General features: G+C 41.0%; 1 protein-coding gene across 4 annotated transcripts in view; it reads right to left on the bottom strand.

Moving 5' to 3' along the window:
* CSNK1G1 (casein kinase 1 gamma 1) overlaps nt 1–17,641 on the bottom strand; it is a 109,226-nt gene that overhangs the window by 9,652 nt on the left and 81,933 nt on the right. For 2 of the 4 annotated variants that reach the window (XM_080807833.1, XM_080807831.1), the window contains exons 10-11: nt 15,334–15,444; nt 4,328–4,434 (exon numbers count right to left, since the gene is read on the bottom strand). In XM_080807833.1, coding sequence (XP_080663959.1) covers nt 4,328–4,434; nt 15,334–15,444 — 218 coding nt within the window. The remainder of the gene's footprint in view (nt 1–4,327; nt 4,435–15,333; nt 15,445–17,641) is intronic. The other 2 variants (XM_080807834.1, XM_080807832.1) reach the window with 1 other exon arrangement.

Consider the following 17,641-nt stretch of genomic DNA (forward strand, 5'->3'; position numbering starts at 1 on the left):
CCCGAAGACAAATAGAAACAAGGTGATCACAGAGTCCAGCAGGCTGTTATCACCATGTAGAACACGACCCCATGCATACAGACGATGTGGGGGGGTTCTCATTCCAGACCACAACAGACCAACTCGCTCAGGAGCATCTGGAAGGCCACAGGCAGCAGCTAAGAAGAAAGCTGGCAAGAGGCTCTTTCCTGTAGCAAGAATGTGCCTCACTGAATGTGGACTCTTTAGGGCTTCCCCTCCCAGGTAGCTCCTATTGTCCCTAAGAATGCATTCAAGGAACCTTCTCCAGGAGTTGGAAAAGAGAGGCTTCAAAATTGCATTAGCTGAGTCAGCCCTTGACCTACTGAATGTACTCTGACAGGAAAAAAAAAAAAAAAAGAAGAAGAAAAAGACAATAAACGAAAAACAAACAAACAAAAAAACCCAAAACAACAACAACAAAATGTCCATTTCTCCCCCCAAGAAGGAGCTCTTTTTGAGAGACTCATTCTACAGACGAAAGAACCAGCTGAATCAAAAAGGAAAGTCACAGATTTTTTTCCAAAGCAGCCAATTTCCAGGTGAGGGACCAAGCTATAGAATGTGAGATTATCTGGCAACAACTGACATTGTGAATGATAATCTAAACAACCGATATGGTAACCTTGTCCTTCTGCTCCTGTCCCTCTCTGTCTGATAATCTCTGATCTATTAATTTGGGAGACAATTCTCTCAGCTAAAAATAGAAAGGTAATTCGGGATACTGTGGGATATTGTTTTGACAGGAGGAGACAGCGATGAGATGGGTTTGAAAGGAAAGAAGGAACAGATTAATTCCTGGGTGTAGGCCTGCCCCATCCCCACCTTGTGGATCTAGTTCCCCAGTCTGGGTGGTTATGGCACAAGGCGGCGTATGGAAGCCATTCAGTGTTCCTAAGGCATTTTGTTTGGCTTTGCCAATTCCAGCCCAGTCTGGTCCGCTCCCCTAGCGTGTGGACTGGAGAGAGGGACTCACCACAGGTTGAGCATTTTCAGGCAGCTACAGAGTGTGTAAAGAGAAAAACACAGAAAGGAAGAGAGAAAGAGAGATATTAGTCCACAGAGGTGAGATGGAAGCGACTCCCTGTGAGCCATGCAAACATGCAGTATGTGTCTGTGTTTCGTTTCCTCCTCTGTTGAGGTATGGTGAGTACGCCCAGGCCACTTGGCCCCCATGCTAAGGAGGAGGGGCAGGTGCCTGACAGAAGCATAGAGGAGGGAGGTGGGTATCTCAGTGAGGGGAAAGGTAAAACAGAAAGAATTGGTGGGAGCCCCAGAGTGGGTTTTCTGGGCAATTTCCAGAAAGGTAGCAGGAGAAAGAGGAAACAATCCTGCCTCTAAGAATTGAATCAAGCACCAAGTGAGCCATTTTGGTTCCCACACAAAGTTTTACTGTACAATGTTAGGCTGACCTCCCAACTATTCTGAGGGAAAGAGAAGTCCTTAGCCTTTCCAGAATTCCAACATACCTGACCAAAGCAGCTGGCAGTTAGCTCTCCCTCTAGAGGAGAGGGGAAAGGCTTCAGCCACCCTTTATTTTAGTAGGAAATGAAGTAGAGCAAGAAGGGTCACTGCTCTGGACTAAGGTATAATTGCCAGGAGAAGGGCCTACATCCCATTCTTGTTAATTCCCAGGAGAAACTGCTAAGTTATATTTGGTAGCTAACCAAAAACTCCTATTTTTACCCTAACAAAAATCAATCAAAATGCTGTCTTGCCTCACCACCCTTCCAATCATATTTAAACAAGGACATGTGTCCTATAACCAGAAGAAAAGGGCAGTTAGATATTCATTTCGTAAACAGAACAAAAACCAAGACCCTGTTATGTCTCTCCTCCTTTACACAAAACAAGCTGGGTGAGGAACCCAAACTCAAAAGCTTGGAAGGGAAGGTTTCACGTATCTCCCCAGTCCCTGGGTGAATCTTAACAGAGGCAACAGCCCTCTTTTTCCCACAAGCAGGCTGCATGGACAAATGGCATCACAGCTGCGTGCAATGAGGGGTTGTTTGGGACGTCTCGTGCTTCTCTAGCTGTGACTTCTTCCCATGAAAATGATTGAGCAGGTGGATTCATGGCTACCCCCTCCCTCCAAAACACAGAGACAGCCAAGAAGAAATACACATGGTTGTGCTGACAGTTCCCTGGGCAAGATGGATTGGTAGCTCATGAAATCACTGGGGGAATCAGCACACAAAATGCCCTAAACTTTGAGCTTTTGGATGACATCTGGCCAAAGACAACTGCTCTCCCCTGGTTTCCACACATTTCTGAAGGCCCAAACCTGGAACTAGTGGCAAAGAGGCACAGCAGTCCTTTGTACTAAATGGGGAGACTTTAAACACTCTTCATCACATCTTAGAGTTCAGAATATTCCAGAACAGAATTCACCACATTGCAATCTCTTTGTGTGAACAGTCCCCTCTTTTACACATAGGACACAAACACCACACTCACATACACAATCAGTGTACACATTTACCAAAACGAAATGAGAGAATGGGTTCAAAAGATAAACCTATACAGGACACACTAGAAGACGAAAGCCCATTCAATCTTGGTATTCAAAGTACACTATTAAATCCAGAAGTAAATGCCTGGCCTTCAAAGTAATAGCCACAACATGAACTGGGAGTGAGGTGGGGGTGGGAATGGGAATAGCCATCTTTCAAGGCCAGACAGTGTTTAAATCAGAACATGCTTAATGCCCTGATTCCTAATCTTGGCCACACATTCAAATCATCTGAACTTTAAAATTTCCTGATGCTCAGGCCATAATCCCAGATAAAAGCAGAATCTCTGAGACCAGGATTCAGATATACGTATTTTCTAACATGCCCCAGGTGATTCCGAAGTGCAGCCAAGGTTGAGAACCCAGAGGATAAGAAGTACTATACTGTTTATTTCGGAGAATGAAGTTTTGTCACAAAAGCTGGAAAAACTGTGAGTACTATTAAAATCTCCAAAGTCTCTGAGACCAGAGAGCATGTTTCTTTACTAAAAATGGTCTCTCCCCAGCATTAAAAACTGCCCCTGCCTTCCTTGCTCATAAGGGCCCTCTAAAACCAGGAAAGGAGCATCTGAAGCTGCTTACAGTCAGCAGAGACGTGACAAGAGAGAGTCCAAGTCATCCTTGAGTTGTTTTTTACCTACTGGGTAGGAATCCCCAAATCCTGGCTTTCTGAGGAAAGGACCTCTTGGAAGCAAAGTGAGCTTATCATACGGATGGGCAGGGGAGCAGAGGAGTGGGCAGGGGACAAGCATGCAAAGTGTAGCCGGAAGAGAGAATGCAGGTCTCGACTGGCCTCCCACCACTTTACACCCAGAGGTGTAAGTATGTTCTGACGGGTACTGAGGCGACCTGGGGCTCAAGAGAGCACCTGGGACACAGTGTCACTATTCGTATGTTGTCTGCTTCTGAGAACAAGATACTGGGATAGCCTGAATGTTCTCAAAGGGTTTCTAAGAAAGGTCATCCATATCAGGCTTGGCAGCAGTTACTGATTTGTAAAGGACTTCTCTCTCCCTACCTCATGTCTTCTTGGAGTTTCAGCCTGGATTGGAATTTGGGATGGGGCAAAAAGGGAAAGAAGTGATAGAAACACTGCTTTAGCAGCAGACTTGGCAGTTATTCCCCCTTCTACCCCATATGCTAAGAGTTTAACCACACGCCATGCAGAAAGCACCAAGGGCTGGTGGTATGGGTAGGGCAACACATTCACAGGCAACAGAAGCAGAAAAGGGAGTGGACTCAACCCTCCCCAATAGTGTGATTTCCTCTCCTCCCAAAACTCTTCCTCACAGGTAGAGACTATCTTGCCTGACTTATCAGAGTCTCTCTGATTCCAGAATCATTTAAGTGAGAACACAACTGGCCCTAAAACTCTTGCTCCAGGACTATACATGCAGAGTCCTTAGCCAAGAACCAGGCATCAAATGCTGTTCAGTATGGTCCATGGTTTCAGATAAGCAGATTTTTCTCTGTATCCCACAAGGAGCAAGAAGCTCGAGGGACCCAAGAGGCTCATGACTACTATCCGTTTCAGCTCTTATACCACGATTCTTTCAGTTCACTAGGTCTTTTGCCCCATGTGGACTAGAAAAATGTGATGATCTTCCCAGAAATCACAGCTAAAGAAGGGCAGAAGCAGCCTTAAGGTACCATGCAAAAAAATAAAACAGTCAAAGGAAGAAAGCTGAGGACACAAGCATGAGGAATCCAGTCTGAGATGAGCAGCACATAGAAAGGAAAAGACAGAGAAGACTTTTCAACCTAGGACTCAAGAGCCCCCATGAAAGATGAACGTACTTAGCTTCCTCGACTACCTCCACCTCGGCGTGAGCTGTGATTGGTGCATTGGAGTGGGCTCCCGTGGGGTCATCGACATTCAGCTCTCCGTTGGTTGAGCTAACCACCTGAAACAGAAAGATGGAGTGTGATGGACGCCATGGCAATAGGAGCCTCCTTCCAGCACCAGAGAGGGTCCCTAGGGGAGATCTAGTCTCTAACTTAGGTACTAACCAGGCAGTGTCTGGAATGCTTGTCTTCCTGAGCTGAGGGGCCAAATGTCCTCATTTAGGTCAGGTTCCCAGGACCGTATCATGTGAGAACACAAAATGCAATGATGTAATCATGTAACAGTAGCTTCCACACTGAATGCTTACTCTGTGTCAGCACTCTGCTACACCGTGTGTGTAAATTTAATCTTCACAAAAAGCCTGTGAAAGAGGTCATGTTAACTTGCTTTAATTCTACTTCTCTCAGTTTCTTATGCTAGAACTATAAATAGACTCAGGGATGATGTTGAAAAAAAATTCTAAAAAGGAAATCAATAGTGGGCATCAGAAACTATAAGCAATCACACTTCCCTTCAGGAATTTCTTCACAGCTTTGACCACTGGTTTGAAGTTACTCAAACAACAAGAGTGCCGCATCCTCTCTGGTGAGAGGGCAGACGGTAAGGAAACGCTTTCCTTTGGAAGACCAGTGTTATTTCAACAACCTTTATTTCAGGTTCACGGTCATCCCATTTCTCACTGATGGTCCCCGAATTGTAACTGAAGGCTCTCACTCCTGTCATCTGGTTAATGTGGACCCGATCAGGCTCCTCTTGCTTGTGCAGCTGCTTCTGTCACTTGGTTTCATTTCCAGCACATGATTCCTGCTTATGTGGGTGCTGGGAAGTGGGAAAAGGGACCCCGCTGGACAAACCACTCTGCTGTTAAAGACCTTGGCTGAAACATGGGAGAGAACCACAAAATAGGATAAATGGTTCGGATATCACATGCCCTTGGGTAAGTAACTTCATCTACTTGAGACGGTTTCTTATAGGCTGATGTGAGAATTACACAAGCAAATGCACCAGATGGCATTTGGGAGGATACCTGGTACCCGACACGGTAGCAGAGCACACACAGTAACTAAGATATGGGCTCCAGGGTTAGTCAGCCCTGGGTGAGAACCCTAGCTCCACCACTTACTTGCTGTAGGTCCTTGGGCAAGATCTGCCATCTTTCTTTTTTTTTTTTTTTAAGATTTTATTTATTTATTTGACAGAGATCACAAGTAGGCAGAGAGGCAGGCAGAGAGAGGAGAAAGCAGGCTCCCCACGGAGCAGAGAGCCCGATGCGGGGCTTGATCCCAGGACCCTGGGATCATGACCTGAGCCAAAGGCAGAGGCTTTAACCCACTGAGCCACCCAGGCGCCCAAGATCTGCCATCCTTCTGTGCCTGAGCTTCCTAAGTTAAATGGGGAAACAATGCAGCTTACCCCTAACAGGGTTACTGTGCAGACAATGTACACCAAGTCTTCAGCCCCATGCCATGGTACATGGTAATAGCTCAGTAAGTGTTCATACTACTGTTATTCTCCCTCCATAAATGTTTATTCTTATCTCCCTCTTGATCTGGGGTCCTCACCAGCAGCTTATTTGAAAAAAATTTCAAAAACAGTTACGAAAAGGAAGGCAGGAGGAAATGTGTAGAGAGTAAGGGCTCTCTGGGGTACTTACATAAAGAATAAAGGGCACACAAGGTAAACACTACTTAGCAACAGTCTCTACTTACCATTATTTCTAAACCAGAAATATTTATTGTTCTTATTGATTAATACATGCTTAAAAAAATTGAAACAATGCCATATGGTTTGTCAAAGAAAACTACAACATTCAATTTGGACTTACCTAAGGGATCTGATCAAATTTACCATCTCTCATTAATGGAACCACTCAACCTTATTTATCTCCTGACATGACATAATAAATACTATATAACATTATCTATGTAATAGTCTTCCAAAAAAAAAAAAGTTTTATCTGAATCTAAGTATGATGGACAAAAAAACAAAAACAAAAACAGACAAACCCAAAATATGGGACTTTCTATAGGACAGCAAGCCTGGAGTCTTCAAAAAAGACTTCTCTGAAAAACTTCTTTCCTCCCTTTAACACAGGGCTAAGTGTTACAGACTGAAAGAAATTAAGCAAATAAGAGATTGAAAGAAACTAACGGGGCATAAGAACTAAATGCCAATGCATACCTCGATTAGGTCCTGTACCCTATAAAATTAATCTGGGGCACAACTGGAAATGTGATAAGGACTGAAGATGAGATATTATGGAATTATTATTCAATTTCTTAGATATGATGAGGGTATTGGTTACATGAGAGAATATCTTTGTTCTTAGGACATGTGGACTAAAGTACTGTGAGATAAAATGCAATGATGTTTACAGACTACTTTCAAATACTTTAGCACCCACCCCCAACACCACCACCACAGAATGAAAGACGTGGCAAAATCTTTTTTTTTTTTTTTTTAAAGATTTTTATTTATTTATTTGTCAGAGAGAAAGAGTGAGCGAGCACAGGCAGACAGAGTGGCAGAGGGAGAAGCAGGCTTCCCGAGGAGCAAGGAGCCCGATGCGGGACTCGATCCCAGGACGCTGGGATCACGACCTGAGCCGAAGGCAGCCGCTTAACCAACTGAGCCACCCAGGCGTCCCGAAAGACGTGGCAAAATCTTAATAATCATTCATCTACGTTAAGGATACACATGGGTTCATTTGACCACCACTACCACCACCACCATTAACTACTACATAAATTTGAAAATTTCAAGATAAGAACATAGGGCAATAAGCAGCAAAACCGAAATATGAGTTAAGATTTACAGATTAGAGAAGCACAGCTCCTCATGCGAATGCTGTCCCGTTAACTTCCTTAGCCTACATTTATTTCCTGGGGCACATTCTGGCTGCATGCTGGTGAGCATGCTGGTAAATTCATTCTGCCAGCACAGGGGCTAGAGGAAAAAACACTGTAAGTTTCTCAGTGAACAATTCAGGAACTGGACAAAATGTTAAAGAAAATGTCTTGGCTTCTACTGAGACAAAGCAGGAGTCAGCAAGAGTCACCACTGCCAGCTGCTTGATGACTTTGGGTGACGGCTCCTGTCCACAGTGTTTCACAGGTCGTAGGCTCTCTAATTCCTCTTTGGTACGAATTGCCACTTGGCCCATAAGCAATGTCCTTGGGCAATCTAAGGAAGTGCAGGTATTTCCATTTTACGGACTGGAAATCCTGTCTGTATCAGTAAGTGTCTGGTCTCAAATCAGTCAGGCACAAATGGGAACCTGATCATCTGGTGTCTAACTTTTAACCTAACTATGCCTAAAATATCCTACTAATCTAGGTCTTTAGAGCATCCACATCAGAGGCTGGAGGGACAGTCTGGCAAACCACTGAACTGCTTGCCTAGACGTGCAGTAAACGCTCCTGTAGGTGACCAGAGAGCTGGACTCCAGGCCTCGCTCCAGCCTCTTCTGTGAGCCCTGATTTCTAGTTCTAGAAGACCAGGCTGACAGCTCTGGTCCTATCTACCTCATAAATACTACAGCAGTTAAATACAAGGATGCTGAGGAAAATTATAAAAAACAAAAAACAAAAAACCCCAACCCCCCCCAAAACAACAAAAAAAAAACCCAAACACCCTTATGAATGTAATGAATTATCAGTATTTTTAAAAAATATTTTATTTATTTATTTGAGATAGAGCACAAGTAGGCTGAAGGGCAGAGGGAGAAGCAGACTCTCTGCCAAGCAGGGAGCCCGATGTGGGATGAGCCGAAGGCAGAGGCTTTAACCCACTGAGCCACCCAGGCACCCCAAGAATGACATTCAACTATTAACTAATATTTACTTTGCTCAAATCTTTGTAATTTTTAATTACAATTCTTGTTGAGGTCAATAATATGCCCATTTTACAGACAGGGAAGCTAAAGTACAGAACTACCATATATGTTAGTTGTGAGAAGGAGGATTGAAATGTTGACTATCTGCTGAAGTATTATTTCCTTTGGCATATAACTTATTTTTCTTCATGGTCATGTTTTGAAAAATGGAGTTTAGTAACTCAAATTTTTTACTTAAAATATTAACTTATTAAAAGAGATGTTACTAATATTAAGGACTAAAGTTTAAAATAGCACTTCACCTTAATCTCTTTCATTTAGTCCTTTAAGATATTTGCAATATAGCCAGAGGAATGTTGGATTAATTTTAATAGTGACTACAACAAAATAACTTTCAACATTCCAGGTATACAAATAAGCTTATTTTTCTATGAAATTATACTAAAAATTCAGTAGAAAGGGTATAAAAATGATACTGCTTAAAATACTAATAATTCGGGCACCTGGGTGGCTCAGTTGGGCTCAGTTGGGCGGCTGCCTTTGGCTCGATCCTGGGATCGAGTCCGATCCTGGGATCGGACTCTCTGCTCAGCAGGAAGCCTGCTTCCTCCTCTCTCTCTGCCTGCTTGTGATCTCTGTCAAATAAATAAATATAATCTTTTAAAAAAATAGTTGAATGTCATTCTTAAGTCTCATGTCTTTGCCTAGTCCTGAAACTTTCTAGGTATTTCCTATATATTTTAATTTAAACAGCTTTGGGGTCATCTTTTTGAAAGAGAAAAATATACTGCCTTCTTGAATTTAGATCTTCCACATGTGGAGGATTTGTGGAAACGGTGGCAGGATGGGAACCATGGGGGTGGGGCAGGGGGCTTGCCTATTAAACATGTTAGAATGGGAGTGTCCATGTGCCTTACTAGAGCAAACTCTTCTCATCTTGGTGCTCTGCATTTCCTACCATGTGCTCTGTTGGTCATTCAGGTAGGCTAAGCACGGTCTGACCACATTATCTTTGGGAAATGAAACGACTTGAAAATATGTGGCACCTGTTGTGTTAAGAAAGTATGGCTGATTTTGTTTGCAAAAAGCATAGCCTTTATGAGTATATACAAACTGTGGCTACAATGAGAGAGGCATATGTCCTGAGGAGCACCAGAGCTTAATGTATGTAATCTTAGGGAAATGGTACACTTGCCTATCCCCTACCCAAGTGTCAAGGAAGCTTGCAGAACTAAGTTTATAGGGAGTAGAGGGAGGCTGCATTTTCCAAAAGTGCCACCAGAGACTCTAATCAACTCCAATTTTAAAGACAACCCCTCACAATGGACAATTAGGAAGCACTGTCCAAATGAACACCTCTGTGTTCCAGGAACACAAATCTAGTAAACCGTCCAGATGTGCTTGATTATGGAGGTATTTTCCTTTTAAAATATTTAATCTTTGCATTTTTCCCTAATGAAAAAGCATGTTTACTGTAAAAAATTAGAATATTAAAAAAGACTACATAAAAAATGCAAGTTTCCAGAGATGACATCACATGGACATGACTAGTGGGAAATTCAGTATATCTTCCTTGAGAACAAAGTTGTGCAAAGTATTTACATAACAAGACAAGTAGTAAATACTTTAGGCTTCGTGGACTATACAGTCTGTGGAAACTACTTAACTGAGCATGAAAGCAGACATCCACAATATATAAACAAATGAGTATGCTTATGTTCTAATAAAACTTCATAAAAACAGGCAGAAGGTGGGATTTGGCCCACTGGTTGTATTTGTCCTCCCCTACTCTACATTGTTTCTTTTTTTTCTTCTGTATACACTAACATATGTGTATGTTATCCCCCATATATATGTACATACTTATATATAATATATAAAATATATAATATGTTAATAATAATGTACAATATAAACAATATATATTAATATATATAATATGTATTTATATATTATATATAAATACATAATATATATAAATATGTTTATATATATATTTAAATCTATGTGTGAAAATAAAAATGGGGCCAAATTTCATATATTGTTTTACAACTTGGTTTTTGTTTCTTTTTTTAAAAGATTTTTATTTGAGAGAGAGAGACAGCGAGAGAGGGAACACAGGCAGGGGGAGTGGGAGAGGAGAAGCAGGCTTCCCACTGAGCAGGAAGCCTGACGCAGGGCTCGATCCCAGGAACCTGGGATCATGACCTGAGCAGGAGGCAGACCCTAAACGACTCAGCCACCCAGGCAGTCCTACAACTTGCTTTTTCCACGAAATATCTTAGATCTTTCCCACAGGACCTAGAGATCTCTATCCACTGTATGCAAGTATTATGTTTGTTTTATTAATGCCAAATTTTGTTTTATTTTTTAGTATATGGTCAACTAATAAAAAGTTAGTTGTATCAGATTTTCTGGTAACAAGTGGCAACATACAATCTAGAAGTGCAGCAACCATAACAGTAGCTACTAGCCACATGTGGCTGCTGAATACTAAAAATGTAGCTAGTTCAAACTGAGATTTTTTTAAGAGTAAAATACACACTAGATTTCAAACACTCCATTAAAAAAAAAAGCAAACTATCTCATAAATTTTTTCAAGATTTTATTTTTAAGTAGTCTTTACACCTAACGTGGGGCTCGAACTTACAACCCTGATATCAAGAGTTGCACACTCCACTGACTAAGCCAGCCAGGCACCCCCTCATAACTATTTTTAATACTGACTACGTGCTGAAGTATTTTAAACTGGATTAAATATATTATTAAAGTTAGTTTCACTGTTTATTTTTACCTTTTTTTTTTTTAAGATTTTATTTATTTATTTGACAGACAGAGATCACAAGCAGGCAGAGAGGCAGGCAGAGAGAGGAGAAAGCAGGCTCTCCACGGAGCAGAGAGCCCGATGCAGGACTCCATCCCAGGACCCTGAGATCATGACCTGAGCCGAAGGCAGAGGCTTTAACCCACTGAGCCACCCAGGCGCCCCTATTTTTACCTTTTTAATGTGATTACTAGAAAATTTAAAATCACATAGGACTCATTTCCTTTGGCAGCATTGTTCTGGAATATGTGTCTTCAGTATCTGTGCATTTCTGAGGAATATTTATCTGAAACTGGATTCACTGAATCAAAAAGTATAGATATTTAAGATTTTATTTTTTAAATTTTTTAAAAGATTTTATTTATTTATTTGACAATGAGAGACACAGTGAGAGACAGAACACAAGCAGGGGGAGGGGGAGAGGGAGAAGCAGGCCCCCCGCCGAGCAGGGAGCCCAACGCGGGGCCCGATCCCAGGACCCCGGGACCACGACTTGAGCCGGAGACTCCCAACGACTGAGCCACCCAGGCGCCCTGTAAGATTTTATTTTTTTAAAGACTTTTTCTTTCCTTTTTTTTCCTAAGATTTTATTTTATTATTTTTTTAAAAGACTTTTTCTTTCCTTTTTTTTCCCTAAAGATTTTATTTATTTATTTGACAGACAGAGATCACAAGTAGGCAGAGAGGCAGGCAGAGAGAGAGAGCGGAGGAAGCAGGCTCCCTGCTGAGCAGAGAGCCCGACATAGGGCTCGATCCCAGGACCCTGGGATCATGATCTGAGCCGAAGGCATAGGCTTTAACCCACTGAGCCACCCAGGTGCCCCGAGAATTTAAGATTTTAAAAGAGAGTGCCAAATAATCCTCTAAAATAGTTGTAACTCCGATTTCAACAGTACCAGATGGATGGGCTATTAAACTTATAGATTTCTGCAAATGTGATAGACGAAAATTGTTATGTATGCATATGTGCATAAATTATTTCTGCAAGGATTGGGGGGGAGGGGGCACCTGAGTGGCTCAGTCCATTAAGCTTCTGCCTTTGAGTCAGGTCATGATCTTGGGGTCCTGGGATCGAGCCCTGCATTGATCTCTCCCTCTGCCCCTACCCACCCCACTAGTGTGCACACTCTCTCTCTCAAAAAAATAATAAAATCTTTAAAAAATTTATTTCTACAAGGATCATTAGGAAAATAGCAATCTTTCCTCAACTCCACTATTTCTTCTCCTTTAAAACTGATTCTTTTGTTTTCTACCTCCATTATCTCTGAATAACATGCATGTTGATCCTTCATTTTTAGGCATTATATTCACATTTTCCATCCTTCTAGTCTTCCATTATAGTTATACTGTAATTCTGACAAGATCAATTCTTAGTTTTACATTAACTATTTATAGCTGTGCCATGGAGTATATACTATGCTTCTTTCCTTCCCTGTATAACTTCTTATTTTCCTTAGAATTAATCATTTTTTTGTTTTCTACAATTTCATTTTTTAAATCTTATCTTTTAAAATGTTTAATTGAAGTAGAGTTGACACATATCAGTCTCAGGTATATAACATAATGATTTAACAACGATATACATTATAAAATGCTCAGGACAGTAAGTGTAGTTACTTTTTGTCACCAAAGTTATTATATTAAGAAAATTTTTTTTCAAGTAATCTCTATGTCCAATGTGCAACTCAAACTCACAACCCTGACACTGAGAATTGCATGCTCTATCCACTGAGCCAGCCAAGTGCCCCCAAAGTCATTACATCATTAACTATATTCCCTGTGCTATACTTTTCATCCCTGTGACTTGTTTCTTTCTTTTTTTGAAGAGAGAGAGTGAGCGGGGGTTGGGGGGTGGGGAGGGAGAGAGAGCATCTTAAGCAGACTCTACATCCAGCACAGAGCCCGATGTGGGGCTTGATTTCAGGACCCTGAGATCATGACCTGAGCCCAAACCAAGAGTCAGACACTTAACTGACTGAGACCGCCACGTGCCCCAATTTATTTATTTTCCAAGTTTGTACCTCTTAATCCTCTTCACCTCTTTTGTTTACCCTCTGACAACTACCAATTTGTTCTCATATTTATAAGTCAGTTTCTTGTTCATTTGTTTTTTTGATTCCATAGATAAACAGAATCATATGGTATTTTTCTTTCTCAGCTTGACTTACTGCACTTATCACAAAAGCCTCTAGTCCACCCATGTTGTCAAAAATGGAGACACTTCATTTGTAAGGCCAAGTAATATTGCACGTGCGTGTGCACACATACACCACATCTTCTTATCTGTTCATCTATCAATGGACACTTAAGTTGCTTCCCTATCTTGGCTACTGTAAATAATGTTTCAGTAAACAGAGGGGTGCATATATCTTTTTGAAGTAGTGTTTTCATTTTCTTTGGATAAATATTCAGAAGTGGAATTACTGGGTCACATGGTAGTTCTATTGTTTATTTTTTCAAAAATGTTTTCTACCATTTTAACTTCTCTTTTCTACTTTATGGGAGACTTCCTTACAACTTTATCTTCCAAACTCTTGAGTTTTAATTTTTCTTATGTTTCTAATTTCCAAAAGCATGCGCTCTTTCTTTTTTTCTTGGTTTGCTCTTAGAATGTTCCTTTTTAAAATAGCATCCTGGGGCACCTGACTCAGGTTATGATCCCATGGTCATAAGATCAAGCTCCGTGTCAGGCTCTGCACTGGGCATGGAGCCTGCTTGAGAGTCTCTCTATCTCAGGGTGTCTGGGTGGTTCAGTTAAGCACTGAGCTCCATGCTCAGCAGGGAGTCTGCCTGAGATTCTCTCTTCCTCCTCCCCTCCCCCACCCATCCCCAGTCTCTCTCTCTATATATAAAAAAGTAAAAATGAAAAAAAAAATAAGTGGGAGACTGCAAGAAGTACAGGGGTGGGACTTTAAAGTATAGATCACACATTCATTTACTGTCCCTTTGCTTCAATATAGCTCCCCATCCCCAAATGTGACTCACATCCCCCAATTTACAGACCCCCTATTTTGCCCTTAGCAAAGAATAAATCTTTGGTTTTGTTGGGAAGTGGGAGAGCATCTAGGGACCTCTGGCTTCTTAGGAAACAGACTTTTAACCACTCTTCTTTATTTTAGCACATGGCCCTACACACCAACTTCTCCTTATAGAAGGCCAACTTCTGAGTCCTTAGGGGATTACCCAGTGAAAACAGGCCTTCTTGGCTCAGGATTCAGTTTTCTTGGGACTCCTAAGTCACTGAATAATTGCCCAGCATCTAACATTTTGTTGCTGTTGCCTCTTCTGTTTTCTCCAACCTTATACAGATTCATGCCTTTCAAAAAAATCCCTTTATCATTCTTTTAGTGCTGTTTCAGGAGGTGAGAGCAGATCTGTGTGTTCAATCCATCATTTTTACCTAGATGTTCCTGTGAGGGTTTGTTGTTTTTTTTTTAACAGAACCACAGCTGTCTCCTGACTTCCTGTAAATAACACAATCTTCTGTGAATCACTCCATGTAAAAAACATATTCTAGACAACCAAGCCTATTAAGATGCATTTCTACATGCAAAAGTTTTGTCTATCCCTTTATTTGATTTGGTGGCTCTGGGTTTACTTGTGTGCCCCAACTGGTGGTGTCACTTAACAGTCAGAGAGACACATTTGGATTAAGATTATTAAAACAGTGACATGGAAGAAAAGTAAAGAGACACAGATGTTCTTAAGTACTAGACACAAAAGAGCTTCGAAACAGTCCAAATGAAATCAGAAATAATTCACTAAGACCACACTTATTCCAGAGGAATAAAGCCCAAAAAGGAAAGAGCCCAACTTCTTGGTAACCCACTCAGAAATGGTTGACTTGGACCAATTAACACTCTCACCTTATGTGCTAGTAAGGCACAAACGACCATGGAATGAGCTACATATGCAGTCCTTTATCCAAAATCTACTTATTTTGCACGTTTCAAGTCTTCAAAATTCACACACTTGACACTAACATACCTCTACCTTGACATTATTTTTATCGTTTATCATGAGTAGATCAAGGTAATAGGATTAGTTTACCCAGAAATCAGTATCAGAAATCATACAGATGTTTCTTAGTCAATGACAACAACGAACAATCATCTCAACAAGTGGTTCTTACAAGTCCACTTAGGCAGAAATTAGCACACAGATATTCAGTTAACTATAGAAGCAGCTCAACCTTGTAGCAAGTTTCATTTCTAAAGGAACCAAAGTTTCAGAAGCAAGTCAACATTCCACCAGCCAAGCTGAGAAGGCCAGGAAAGGGCAATAAAGGCAGTAAGTACCTGCACTGATCCCCCATGGCGGTCTGCAGCCAAGTGAGACGTCAGGTACGAGGTATTGGTCTGCCGGCTGGGCTGGATTTCCCACTCTCCTCGGCGCTCTGACGATGCAGTCTGCTCAGGCATTAGGAAGCATGAGAGCAAGATATGGAAGGAAAGGTGAAGCAACAGCAAGCAATAACAAAATCAAGTACATTAGTGTCCCTGAGGATTTTGTTTTCGTTTTGGATTTTAAACTAACAACTGCTGCAAAGCACTGAGGAAAAAGTTAGCTTGGCTACACTCATTTCAGCCTAATGAGCCAATACATGACAGTCTACAGCACACCATCCTCATCCAGACACAGAAAAACGATAATCACCAAAAGGCAGGGCAGGGTTGGGGGGAGGGGCAGGACACCACCACCAAAAGCTGGAATCAATTTTAGCTTCCATATTAGTAAAATTCAGTAGCCACTAAGCAGACCGAATTCAGAATGTTAATATTGTTGGACAAAGGAACAATCATACTTACAAATCATTTCAGTGATTAAAGATCTACCTAAATGGACAGTAGTCGATACAGAAAATTCCTACCATTAGGAATCAAGATAATATGGCTGTTCCTTAAACAGGGAGCCCACCACTCTCAACATAAACCTCTGCAAGACTTTCGACTAAGATAAAACGAGCAGTGGCGGTGGCTGGAATATGCTTTCTTATCAAGGAGAATGAAAAAAGTGTATCTTCAAAACAGGCTCATGGGTCAAGAAATATGAAAAGTTGGGGGGTGGTGAGGCTACAATGTTTTCCTGATTCCCCTAGCTATTGGCCTCTAGTCCGGAATTAGAAATAGTTTTAGATATGACTACTATGAATTGCTTTCTTCTAGAAAGCAAAAGGCAGATCTTTCCCCAGCAAAAGGAGGGCTTCCAATCCAAAACCTTTTTGGGTTCTGTTTTCAGTTCTGCTGTCATTCAGGCTCTCTTCATTCCTTCTTTACCTGTTTTTTAGATCTCATACTATTCTGATCTTGCTCATTTGTGATTTTTGTTCTGAAGAATCTGTTTAGGTGCCTCTTCCCCTGTACCAGATGGCTGAGGAGGTGTTAACATCATGATGCTCAGCTGTAACAGTCCTAAGGCTCTACAAAATGAAAAATGAGGAGTTGGAGAGGCAGCAGTGAGGGATTAGTAAATCAAAATTTAATTGCTGCTGATATAAACAACAGCAGGGGTTGGGATGTGATATTGCTGCTCTGCATGAAAACTAGCAAGGATGCAATAAATCTTAGAGATGTTCACAACTACCAATGTTGTATTTTATAAAAAAAGGAAAGGAAAGAAGTAGTGGTCTGAGGCTCATATTCAATCTCCCTCTTCTGCATCTTATGGATAAGAGCTGTTTAAAGCTCATCTGTAAGTCACCAAAAGGGCTTTTTCCATTAAATAAGCAAAGCAAAGAAAAACAAAACCTGAGCCTCATGTATCAGCTACAACCTCATCTGTATTAACAAAATATGAAGCCACATGGGTAACAGCAGTGTGAAGAATTCTGGCTATGTTTTCTGATATTCCTCAGGGAATGAGTATATTCTGTACGGAGGCAGCTATATTAACTCACTTGCTATATTCTCTAACAAAAGAGGGGCTTGGTTCTCTAAGTCACATCTGAGTTCGCCAGTCACATTTGAGAATCAAAGCTACCCCAAAAAACCCCATGCCTCTGATTATTTTGTCAACAGAAGTTCAGATGTTTCATTTTCCAATATAAGGCTATGGTTTATAACATAACCACAACTTTCATAAACTTATTGACAGTATCCATATCCTCAGAGCACCTAATCTCCTATCATTTTACTACTAGAGATTTGATAATAAATCCAGTTTATTGTTTATTGTTTATTTTTCTAAGCAATCTCTGCACCCAACATGAGGCTCAAACTCACAACCCCAAGATCAAGAGTTGCATACTCTACCAACTAACTAGCCAGGGGCCATGAGAATAAATCTGTTCTAATATTATAAGTAATACCTGTAACTATTATCCACTAGTGATAGCTTCTTCAGTTCCTCTAGGACTTTACTTTTTGTAATATTTAAGTAGGATATTTAAGCTCCTAAACAACTATGAAGAACTGTCAGTTTTCAAAACATTTAAATGTTCAAGCAATATTGAGACATTTATATGCCATTTGGGGTTGTTTCGAGTTCTAAGATACATATTCAGTGTGATTACTTCTTGCATGAATGCTCTCTGTTTTGAACTTGTTTTTAAGGCAAATAAAGCTGAAAACGGAAAGAAATGTACATACAACACTCATATGCTTTTAA

The sequence above is a fragment of the Martes martes genome (assembly GCF_963455335.1).
Source record: "Martes martes genome assembly, chromosome: 7".
Lineage (NCBI taxonomy): Eukaryota > Metazoa > Chordata > Mammalia > Carnivora > Mustelidae > Martes > Martes martes.